The following is a 12,817-nucleotide window of genomic DNA, read 5'->3' on the forward strand; positions in this document are numbered from 1 at the left end:
AGAGAGACAGACAGACAGACAGACAGACAGACAGAGACAGAGACGGAGAGAGAGAGAGAGAAAAAGAGACAGACAGACAGACAGACAGAGACGGAGAGAGAGAGAGAGACAGACAGACAGACAGACAGACAGACAGAGACGGAGAGAGAGAGAGAGAAAGAGAGACAGACAGACAGACAGAGACAGACAGAGACAGAGACAGCAGAGAGACAGAGAAAGACAGAGACATACAGAGAGAAAGAGAGACAGAGAAAGACAGACATACAGAGAGAAAGAGAGACAGAGACACAGAGACAGAGAGAAAGAAAGACACACAGAGAGAAACAGAGAGAAAGAGAGAGACAGAGAGAAAGACAGAGAGACAGAGACAGGGAAAAAGAGAGCACTGGAGTTATGGATCAATGGTAGAGTGTTTGCCTAACATGTGTGAGGCCATAGGGCGGATGGGGGCAGGAAGAGAGTCCTAACATCCCCTTCAAAAGCACAGCCAGTGGTCTAATTTACTTCTACCTCTGTCTTTTTTTTTTTCTTCCGGAGCTGGGGACCGAACCCAGGGCCTTGCGCTTGCTAGGCAAGCACTCTACCACTGAGCCAAATCCCCAACCCTACCTCTGTCTTCTTTAGGGTTTCTGTTGCTGCTATGAAGCACCATGACCCAAAAGCAAGTTGGGGAGGAAAGGGTGTACTTGGCTTACACCACCACATTGCTGCTCATCACCAAAGGAAGTCAGAGCAGGAACTCAAACAGGGGAAGAAGCCGGAGGCAGGAGCTGATGCAGACGCCAGTGAGGGGTGTTGTTCACTAGTTTGCTCTTGCTCTGTCTGCTTTCTTATAGAACACAGAACTATCGGCCCATGGATAGAACCACACACAATGGGCCGTTCCCTCCCCCATCAATCACTAGTTAAGAAAATACCTTACAGTTGGATCTGACGGAGGCGTTTCCTCAACTGAGGTTCCCTCCTTTCCGATGACACTAAATTGTGTGTCCAGTTAACGTAAGACCAGCCTGTACACCTCCTAAAGTTTCTTCCACCCCCCATAACACCACCCTGAAAACCAAGGCTTCAACACACTGGCCATATTCAAATTCTGACACTGCTTGTGTTTAGACCTGCCCTGCGCACCTAGAAGGTACTGAATGAATCCTTAACAGACATGCGGTTTCCCAATGATGTCATTCTTCTCATTCAAACCTCTTTGTCTTTCAGGCTCACCGGCTTTCAGCTCCCGGCCACCATAGTCAGTGCTGCCAGCACCTTGTCCCTGAGCCTCATCAGCGACTATGCAGTCAGTGCCCAGGGCTTCCGTGCCAGCTATGAAGGTAGGTGCCTCCTACCGTCAACTGCAGGAGGCCTGGGGTGCTGTCATAGCCTGAGGCAGCTCTAGATCCTGTCTGCCCAGGACACCAGCTCTGCAGATCTTAGCCTGTGCCTGCCTAATGAGGACTGGTTAATCACCAGATACTCAGTTACTACAGCAGCCTCTCCCTCCCTTCCTGAGGCTTGCGGATTGCAGAGCCCAACTGGTCTAGTTTATCAAGAGGGCCTCGGGATGTCCTCCCTGACATGTTTAGTTGGTTTTGGTGTGCTTTTTAGGTTTTAAACTTTGTTCTATATCGGAGTTAGTTCTGTGAGGTAGCTCAGATCGAAAATACGAGGGATATAAATGGTGAGTAAGGAAGTGAGTACTAGAGAGCTCAACGTAGCAGTGTCAAAGAGTCTGGATCATGTTAGTAGGGAAAAAGGGTCCATTTTTCTTTTAACGGTGTGGATTAGGGCTTCTTGGATTGATCTGTACAAATGATTTCCACTTCTCTTGGTCTGTTTGAAGACAGTGTCAGAATCCAAATTAACACTAATATCTTCAGATTACACACTATTATTATTATTAACTTTATTATGTTAGTTTAGAAGGTGGTTCTTGTACATCTCTGTCATTTCCTTGGGAAATTTACATCTCATTAATAGGTAATTAGGCTGCTCTTGGCTAAGACCTGCACTGCTATTTTGTGTCTCCATCATTAATAGGCATATTTTAAGACTGTTAATGATAATTAATAACACTGATGACATAACACCTCAATAAAGCGTGCCAATTATTCCGAAGCTTGCCTCGCCTTTAAACACTCAGAGGGGAAGGGATGAGCTCCCGAGTGAAGCTGTAGCAACATGAAATTGATCATACCTGTGTCTGGGGTGCCAGGAGTAACCCCAGCAGAGTGGGTGAGGTCTCACCCAGCTGGAGCAGGGATTGGGGGGGGCAGTTGATGCAGTAACTGGACCCATTGAGGACGTTGTAAAAGATCTTAGGACTACATATTCCTGCAATGGCTACCAACTTATACCTTAACTGCCCTAACTCTATCCACCTTAACTGAGAGCTCATGCCCTGACTCCAGACACCGTAACTGAGGGCTCCTGGTCCGATTGTCCCACCTAAACTAAGTCCCTAACCATCACATTACCCGAGTGCTCTTGACAAATACTCCTGTCTTTCAACTGTGGGCTCCTGAGACGTGTGTCTAAAAACATGGTCAACTGCTACCAGTACCATGTCTGAGAACTTGGCCATCTTGGCTGGGTTTTCACTGGGCTCTGCACCCAAACGGCCTCTGTACTTCAGGCTCCTTCCTGAGAGAAGCCTCTTTGAAAGCCTCTTTTTAGTTCCTTTATTAGTATATGTTCCACATACAAAGGAATATATCTCATAACAATTTCATACTCATGTATCATGCACTTGGCCGAAGTCATCTTCCAGTATCCTCCCTTTTACTGCTTGCCTCTTTCCTCTCAAAGCATGCCTGTGCCTTACTTCCATTATAGCTCACGTGTGTGTGTGTGTGTGTGTGTGTGTGTGTGTGAGTGTGTGTGTGTGTGAGTGTGTAAAATCTAGATTCTATACATGGAATATTCATCCTCTGAGTCTGGGATATTTTAACATTCTAATCTCTAATCCCACCCATGTATATGTGCATGGCATGTATGCATGGGTACGTACAAGTATTTGGTGCACATGCATGTGTGTGCATGCATGTGGAGGTCAAAGGCCAGCCTTGGGAGTTCTTCCTCAGCTGTGCACCCTCTTTTTTGAGTCTACTGGCACATGCGGCTTGCAAAATAGAATATAGGCTGGCCAGCTGGAAAGCCTCAGAGAGCAATCTGCCTTGGCCTCTCCAACTTTGGAATTAGAAGCATGTTCCCCATGCCTGGCTATTTATTAGGGGTGCTGATGTTGGTCTGGGGTTCAGTCAGGACCCCAGGCTTGCATGGCATGTACTTACTAAGCCACCTTTCCAGTCAAACCGTCCTATGCCATCAACTTCATTAGTCTTTATGACCCAATAAACTCTATTGCGGATAGATGCCACCTTTCTTTGCCCGTGCATGTGTTCTTGGGTCCCTAGGCTGGTCGCTAGGATGTTGTGAACAGTGCTGGATTAACACAGATGTGCAAATGTCTCTGCAGTAGGCTGACTTGGCATCCTTTGGGCAAAGACTCATCATGAATGCCATAGCTGGGTCATGTGGTAGCTGTATTTTTAGTTATGGACCTTACATACTGAGCTTCACAGGGTTTGCCTGAGGGCATTGAAGGCAAGCAGTGTACAAGGGCTTATCTTTCCCTGCATCCCCACCAGCCTATTGTCTTAAGGTCCTGGTTATTGCTCCCTCCACAGTAACGTGGCTTTGGAGAGATTGCATTTAGGTCTTGAGTTGGTGACACTAAGGCTGTAGTGTGTAGATCCTGAGAGTAATGGACACAGGGGTCCTAACTCGACCCTATATTCCCTTGCTGTCCCTGTTCATCACTTCTTCTGAATGTCTATCCAAGCCCAGACTCGCAAAAGACTTTAGGGAAACACCTGTGCCACTGACCCTTGGCACACTACTCTATCAAGAGAGCGTCCCACACATGTTCATCAGGGAGGTCCCAGGTCCTTCCACAATCATGCCATGATTCCCAGATTCTAGACGAGCATCCCTTCCAGGCAGGGAGAGCCCCCATCAGGCCTCTCTCACGCTCTCCAGCCTTTTAGCACCCGCTCCATTTCCAAATGGCATCAGGGCGCTGTTCTCAGTGGCTCCTCTTGGCTGGCATCCAAGCTGCCTGCCAGCTATCAAAGCCAGTCTGATCCTCCTGCAACTCCCCCCCCTTGAAGTTCCCTCCCCCCAGGGTGTGGAAAGTGAAGATAAGGAACTGAACTGCTGCTGAGATTTGAGAGGAAGGTGAAGGTAGGTGAAGTGTCAGCCAACACTTCAAGGCAGAGATCAAATGGCACTGCTCCCCAAGCTCTCGGAGGAGAAGGGTGCTCCAAGTGTAATCCCCGGGGACAGGAGCATGGGCAGAGTGTGCACCAGAGGGAAGGGGATCCGTGTGTATTAAGCACGGACCGTATGCCAGGCACTTTACATACATTTTCTCCGCTAATCTCCCACAACAACCCGCAGCCAGGCCTTGCTATCTCCATCTTTCAGATGTAACCAGCTAAGCCGAGACGGGGTGGGGATGGGCGCGGGAGCAGCTTACGGGGTCTTGGTGGCCAAGGGTTTTAATGACACTCTTCTGTCGCAAAAGTCTTACACTTTGAGTCCTGCAAAAACTCTTTTGAGTAAAGGAGAGGCTAAAGTCTGTTTCCCTGCTAAGAGGCTCGGAGCTAAGACAGAGAGACAGAAGGACACAGGAGGACTGCCATGGATTCAGTGTCCCTCCTGGATGACCTGAGACATCCCACACAGTCATCAAAGTTGCTCCAGAGTGCAGTGCAGAGTGCAGAAAAAATAGTTGATGCTGCGCACTGAAACGGTTTTTAATGCTGGCACGTTCCAGGGTCTCGGTGGGGTAGACTTGAACTTGTGTGTTCTCATGTGTGTGGGGGTGTGCACATGTGTGGGTGCATTTGCATGTGGAAGTAGAAGACAACCTTGTGAGCTGTTCCTTCAGGAGCCATCCAACCTGTTTTATGAGACGGTGTCTCTTACTGCCCAGGAGATCACCAACCCAGGTCCTTTCATGATCCTGCCAGGATTCCCAGATTTTAGAGGAACACCCTGTCCAGCTGGTGAGGGGGTTGGGGGGGCTCCACCATCAGGGCTTCTCATGCTCTCCAACCTCTGGCTGGCCGGAGAGCCCCATGGAACCACCAATCCACCATTTCTGCCTTCACATCCTCGGAGTTGAAAACATGTGGCACCACACCTGGCTTTTTGTTTCTGACTAGGATTCTAGGGAGTGATCTCAGGTCTTTATGTTTACAAAACAAGTATTCTCCTACTGAGCCAGACTCCCCACTCCTAGACCAAAAATGTCTTATCTGACCATCTAAAATTAAAATTTTATTTAACGCCCTGCATTTTAATTTGCTTCATGTAGACCTTGCCTTTCCAGCCCCGATCTGAACATGACCCCCAGGAACCCTCCTTCTCTCCTCCCTGTTCCCCCTTCCGGCTCCGTTCCCGCCCTGCTCTGTCCAGGTCCAGCTCCCCTGTGTCATTCCAGTGCCGACATCACTTCCCACGCACACGTACACAGGGGATCGTCTACAGATGTGATTCTGTAATCTGTCTAATGAGGTTAGCCTGTTCATAAAAGGAAGCCCTCCTCCGTGCTTCCTAATGTCCATTAGAAAGGGAGCCGAGAGGTTTGCACACACCACTGTTGTTTAACCAGTCGTCTCCTGCTCACATTTAGATGAAGAACACCCGTGCTTACACAACTTAAGGCCTCATCTAATTATCTTCTTCAGATAAATTCTTGGAAGGCCAATTGCTCAGCCAAAGAGGCTGCAGGCTTTCCACCCTGATGCACAGGTTCAGAGCGCCCTCGGAAAGGTTAGACCCACGCGCATCTCAGCGGCAGGCCTGTCCGACTCAGGCCCCCTTCCCCCTCACCCTGCCTACCCCGAGTGCTAGTGAGGTTTAAATCAGTTTCATTGATTCAAATGGGCGGAAAATGAAATCTCATTTGCGGTGACAATTTGCATCTCTTTGATGACAAGGAAGGTGGAACACCTGTCAGCACTTACTGGCCATTTGTGGATCATTTCTAAATTGCCTGTCCCAGTTTCTGCTTACTTCTCTACTGGGGCTGTTAGTATGTTTCTTATCTCCTCTGCATATTAAGGATATTAATGTGGTGGCTTCCCTTTTGATGTGTAGCAGTTTTAATTTATATGTCACTAATTTAAAATTTTAATTAAAAAACAAACCTTTTTCTTTTTCTTTGTGTGTGTGTGTGTGTGGGGGGGGTTATATCTGTTTTGGGTTTTGTGCTCAGAAAGACCTTTTCCATGCCAAGATCACATAAATAGTCATGGAAAAGTTTGTCTTACTCTTGTATGTGTATGCGCGAGTGTGCACACGCGTGTAGCGTGAGGGTGTGCATGAGTGTGTAGGTGCACATGTATATACCCAAATATTAAAACCTGAGTATTCCTCCTCAGTCTCTTCCCTTCTTGGTTTTTGAGACTGAGTGTCTCACTAGCCTGGGTTAGTTTGGCTAACCAGTGAACCCTTCTGTTTGTGTGTCGCCAGTGCTTGAATTCCAAGCACACACTAAAAATTCAGCTTTCTCCATGGGTTCTGGAGACCAAACTCCGTCTTTGTACTGAGGCCATTCCCCTCTGAAGCCTGGATCTTTCTCAGTGTGACCCAGAGCACCCTCCCCCAGATGCCTCGGGCCTTGCTGCCCCTTAAATACCATTTCGTTCTCCCACCTCAGGGCTCATACTTCCCAGCATCCTCCACAAGGCTCACAAGGACAGCTGAGGTGGTTTATGTCTCTTCCAAGCTGACCACTGTGTATGTAAGCACATCAGACTTGTCAGTGAGGAACCAGGTGGGTGCATGCCTGCAACCCCTGCACCCTGGGAGCGGAGGCAGGAGGATCTCCAAGTTTAAGGCTTGCCTGGACTAGAGTGAATTCCAAGTCAGCCTGGGCATCTTAGCAAATAAAAAAACAAAAACAAAAACAAAACAAACAAAAAACAAATAAAGAGCTCATGGCATAGCAAATGCCTAGAAAGTGAAAAGGGCCCTGGGCTCAATCCCTAGTAGGGAGGAAAGAAAGGAAAGAAGAAAGGCAATAGCCTCAAATCCAGGCTGGCTCACCATGGCTCCTTTGCATAACCCCCCCATAAACACTCTGACTCGTGGTGAAGACAAGTTCCTCTGAGAACTGCAGCTGGGTCAGTTAGACCTAATCAACAATGGAGATCCCCCAAAAGGCATTTCTTTGTTTAGCTCAGCATAACTGGTCTTGGCTGTTCCCCATCCAAGAGCAGGAGGAGTCCTAAGAACCCAGACCTGAGCTACTGTACCTGTTACCTCCACCTGGAAGCTGGGAGGATTAATAACACTTAGTTCTGTAATTTCTCTGGCAACCACATGGGAAAGGTGGCACCATACAAGGTTGGGGAGCTTGGACTTATATTTCTGGATACCTGGAATGCTATACCTCCTGGCCCTTCACTTGGACAACATATTCATTTCTCTGAATGACAGCCATGTAGGACTATTACGAGAGGAGTGTTTATTTAAAAGTGTCTTTGCATGTATGTGTGTATCTATATGTGTGTGTTCATGTGTGTTTGTGTCTGTATATATGTGTATGTTTATGTGTGTGAGTATACGTCCAAGGTCAAGGTCAGAGGACAACCTCGAGGGTTGGGCCTCACCATCCACTTTGCTTGAGACAATGTCATTTTGGCTGCTGCTGGCACCAGGCTGTGCAGCCTCTAGGATCCGTTGTTTTTCCTTCTGTCTTCACCTCCCTTCTGTAGGAAACTGGAATTATAGCTGTACACTATGGCATCCATCTATTATGTGGGATCTGATGGAGGGCCACACTTGTGGGGCAGGCACTTTACCTGCTAAGCCATCTCCCAAGCTTCAAATGGAGCCTGTCCAAGCTGATGATCTGGAAGGCCTCTAAGTGCAAAATCCGTTAGGTACCAAACTGACATTACGCACCAAAATTCCACACCTGGTGTCATGGGATGGGTCAGTGTCAAAGCTCAGACACTCCAAAAACATTGCCTACAGTTAATCACCTTCAGACTCAGTGTATCAGGTTGTACATAAGGGGTCTCCCCGAATGGCATCTTCTAGGTATACAGAAGCATTTCCAAACCTAAAATACAACCAAAATCTGAAAGTAGTTTTTCATGCCAAATGTTTTAGATACAGAACACTTATCTTTGTAGAGATATCGTGATAGTTAAGGAAACAACAGTCACAGAAGACATGTGACACTGGATCTGGCACACTGTCAGGTCTCAGTCACTCTCAGCTCATCGACTAACCCTGAATGACAGTATCCAGGAGACAGAAGAAATACGCCAATACCACAGAACCCAGTCCCACCCTTGCCCTGGTTTCCGACTCCTGAGTTTTCATAAACCCCTTCATCTAGCTGTTTTCATAAAGAAATCCTTAATCCAGCTGTCCTACTCGGAGAGCGTGACTGTGTCTTCTCACGAGAAGAAGCGGAGTGCTATTTGCATCCAGGGCCTTTAGCCCCACCGGAAGCTTGCCCACTGGCCCAGGATGAAGTCCAGTCCCTATTGCCTAGCACCCTGGAGCTGGTAAGGCCAAGGCCAGTACTTAAGTGTCAATGAGACATCTCTTTGCATACTTGATGGTGACTTTTGAACCAAGGGTCTTATGGTAAGTACATCAACCCCTAGAAGTTTGGAGCTGTAGAGAGACAGGCAGGCAGATAGACAGATGGATGGACACACAAAACATGCACACACACACACACACACACACGCTCCATCACAACCTTTTCTCATATAATTAATTCATAAAGGCCACAGATGCTCTGTCTCTCCCATAATACCCCACTTTCCTCGAAAATCTAAGCCCAGGGAGGCTGACAGCACATAGAACTTGTGGTGAGATGCTCTCACATTAACTGAGCAATTACTATTTGCAACCTTTGATATTTCCCCTGGAATCTCATTTTCACAGTCACTGCATGCAGTTCGCCCCTGGCCCCTCCCCCTCCTCCCAAAAGTGGAGTGAGTGAGGGTGGAGTGCTGCTTCACAGCGGATCCCAGTGGGGCGTGTTTCTGCTCCTGGAGACTGGGGGGGGGGGGCACCACTGCCTTTTGAACCAGCGCTGGACGGTTAGAGATGGCGGTCCCCAGAGCAAGCATGGGTCTGTGCGTTTGGGTCTCCTGGAGATGCGGAGGTTGGAGATGACCTGGTGGTGCTACTGAGCTCCTGAGAAAGCTGGGATGCAGAGCTGGGGCCCAGGACATTAGAGCTGAATCCCTCCACTTCACTTCCTTCTTGCAATTAGATAACCGATTTCCTTCCCCAGGGGGCTCCAGTCTCTCAGACAATTTCCTGGTCCTGAAAGAGACTCCAGTTCTGGGGCATTATCCAGATATCTTGAAATTGGGCTAATGGAAGCCATTTGGTACCATATGGATATGCATTCTGAATATGCAATTTTCCTCCATTCAGGTCACTCTGGACCCGAGCAGCAGGACACAGGTTCCTGAGGGGCAGAGGTGTCCACTTCCTCAGTACAAAGAGACCAGTGTGCACTTTTAAAGCACCTGACTCCATTCCCAACGGCTCTGCCTTGAACGCTGAAACACTGCTTTTAATCAGAGCCTCAGATTAGCACATTAATACACAAGAGATATGACCTTTGAGACAAATCGTGCAGGACTTCGCCCCAGGTTGGGGGATGGGATGGTTTTCTTAGCCTGTTCTCCGTGAGCTCGGGGCAGTTCACCGAGTGCCGTGCTGACCCCCACTTGGTGTAGCGCCTGTGATACTGTGGTAACTCTAGTCCTATCCTGACCACATCTATGTCGCTCTGTGAGGGGGTCAGAGTGGCTGGTACTGTGGGAGGGAGCATATGCTGATATTGGCATTGTGTACCATGCTGGACCCCTCCTCTCATCCGTCCACTCAACAAGGCTTCCCTACCCCACCCACAGAGGGCTTTGAGGTACACAGATGCAGAAGCAGCTCCTCTTTTTGTGCAGTGCTGTGGAACTGAGAAAACTGGGGTGGCTAGAGCACAGGGACCCCAGATTTAGCTGAATGGGGTACACAGATTTCCCCCTTGCACACAGGGAGATGGCTGAGTCCCTTGTGCACAGAGTATTTGCAGAGCGGAGGTAATAAAGGCCTTCTCTGTGGGGTGTAATGAGGGTTCGTCGTTGATGCACTAGTACAGTGTTGCCGCTCAGCCAGTGCCACTTGGAGGACCTGCACCCATACCTAACTGGCTTCACGGAGATCCAGGATCCGTTGACTATGACCTGTCTCTGCTGTGTGTCCTCCAGCAGGACCCCGAACCTCTCAGATCCTCCCATGGAAGGATCTTCTGGGAGGAGTGTAGCAAGCCGTGAGAAGCACTTAACCTGATGTTTGACCCACAGGAGTTTCCCCAGTCAAAGGAAACTCCAGCAACAAGTTGCGGTGTGTTTCATGAGTGGGAAAAAAAATACCTTTTCTTTTGTTAAAATCTTTTGGTCAGCCTGGTGGTTCTTCAAAGACAAGGACTGTCGTGTCACCTACTTTCTGCTGTCCCTGCTGTCATCACTCCTTAGCACACAGCTGGGGCCCTGCAGTAGCTAGCGCTTGCTGGCCTGGATCCGTGTGTGTCTGGGCCCCATGAGTAGGAGGCTCAATGACTGGAGTACAAGCTGAGCAGCCAGCCCTTCATCTCCTCTCCAATGTGAGGAAACTGTTACAGTCCTGAGCCTGAGTAACCCCAGCAGCAGCCTTGCTCTGAGCCTTACCTGGCTGTCAGTCAAAGCCTCGAGCCTTGGCCTCCCTTCCTCCCTCCCTTCTTCCTCCAGCCACTGGCAAGCCTTTGGATAGAACAGTCTGTCTCACCACTCATTCTTCAGTCATGCCAAGTCCCCTCTCCTGACTCCCCCCCCCCCCCAGATCTTCTTGTTTCTGCTTCATTCCTATCCAGGAATTCCAATTTCCTCTTTGCCCAAGAACCCCTACCTCCACTCACTTATATGATGTCTGTGTTCTCCAAACCACATTCTTTGTTTTGGGGTCTTGGCTCTTTGCTGTCTCCATTTCCAGGCTACCAAAAGCCAGAATCTTTGTAGAGCACCATGGTTGGAGCTCAGGGACTGGGGAGAAAAGTGACAACCCACTCGCCCCTCCCCCAGCTCCCAGTCACATGACCTTTAACTATTCATCTAGTCTGCCTTGACTTCCTCGTTACAGGCAGACCATGGCAGCAGTAAGTCCACTCCATAGGCTTGTTGGCTGTCTAGTGTTCCTCACAGGGGCCATCATGGACTAAATGCTATAAGAACAATTGTGTGTACCCATCCAGGGGTCTGACGTATAGCACATGGAGGCTTCTCAGGAAACGTGAGTCCTCATGTAGATGAGTCTAGAGTCAGAGCAGCTGAGGAGACAGAGCCAGCAAGTCAAGACGCAGGAAAGCCATAAGGCCCCTTAGTTATCAAAGACATTCAAGTTCTAACAGCCACAGGGCTGGGCATGTGGCTCAGTTGGTAGAATGCTTGCCCAGCCTGTGAGGAGCACCAAGTTTCATCCCAAAATGGAGGGAGCCCCAGGTAACATTGTATCCCTATAAAACTAAATTGCCCCCCCCAAACTTTTGAGAGTTCATGCCATACTGGGACAGCTGCAAAACTGGGGGATGCATTGGCCCTGGTTGCTGGTAGTGATGTAAATGAGTCCTTTGGGACCACGACCTGACAACCGTATATCAAGAGTCACAAAGTGCTCATAGCAGTTGACCCAGTAATCTCCCTCCTGGGATCAAATCCTACAGAAATAATTCAGCAGAAGAAGAAAGTTCTGTGCAGGAGAGTCTTGGTCTCAGCATTATTTATAATGATGAGGAATTGGGAACTGTAAAAACGTCCAACAATTGGGGGACGGCTGAGAAAGTTATAGCATTTCCGCCTAATGGATTTACATGGCCATTTAAAAGTATAATGACATCGCCGAGAAATGCGGGATGATGTTCAGGATGTGCTTCTCGGTGACAAAGTGGAGCACAGTGCTTCACTGTACTCATCACAGCCATGTGAGGAGTCCTCTAGGAATGGGCTGAGTGAAAGGCCATTGTCGGGGAAGGCAGTGAGCCAGGGGCAGGGGATTTGAAAATGGAGTATCCTCTCCGTGTGGACGTTGTGCTTGCCTGTGTGTATAGACATCATGTATGTGCAGTGCCCTAAGAGGCCAGAAGAGGGCATCAGATCCCCTGGGACCGGAGTTACAGATGTTTGTGAGCTGCCAGGTGGGTGCTGGAAATTAAGCCTGGGTCCTCTGGAACCACAGCCAGTGTTTTAACCCTCAAGCCACTTCTATAACATCCTACCCCCATTCTTGGTGGCCGCTTTGATGTTACCTGTGTGGTTAATGGCAACCAGAGATAGCCTACAGTCAGAACAGAAGCCATGGCCAAACACAACAGCTAGGAAGTCCTCACGGGTGAGAAAAGTGCACAGATATTTCCTTGCCAATGCCCATAACAAGAGCCGAAAGTAATGTGGCTCTGCTAATAGCGTTGTAGACTCCAGGTCTTGCAGAGATAAATTACCCAGAAGGAAACTCACACGGTGAAGCCCTGATAAGAATCAAGGTGCCTCAGAGGGTCATGGGCCCTGTCTCCAGCACAGGACCCTAAGTTGAGCAGATATTCAGGAGAAATGAAGGAGAGAAGTAGTAAGGAGAGGGGGGAGGGAGAGAGAGAGAGAGAGAGAGAGAGAGAGAGAGAGAGAGAGAGGAAGGGAGGGGGAGAGAGAGAGAGAGAGAGAGAGAGAGAGAGAGAGAGAGAGAGAGAGAG

General features: G+C 48.8%; 1 protein-coding gene across 3 annotated transcripts in view; it reads left to right on the forward strand.

Annotated features, from left to right (window-relative positions):
* Positions 1-12,817, forward strand: part of Csmd2 (CUB and Sushi multiple domains 2) — a 569,250-nt gene that overhangs the window by 127,821 nt on the left and 428,612 nt on the right. For all 3 annotated transcript variants that reach the window (XM_087548710.1, XM_087548711.1, NM_001446899.1), the window contains 1 exon segment: positions 1,213-1,325. In XM_087548710.1, coding sequence (XP_087404836.1) covers positions 1,213-1,325 — 113 coding nt within the window.

The sequence above is a fragment of the Rattus norvegicus genome, chromosome 5 (genome assembly GCF_021556685.1).
Source record: "Rattus norvegicus strain SHRSP/BbbUtx chromosome 5, alternate assembly SHRSP_T2T, whole genome shotgun sequence".
Taxonomy (NCBI): domain Eukaryota; kingdom Metazoa; phylum Chordata; class Mammalia; order Rodentia; family Muridae; genus Rattus; species Rattus norvegicus.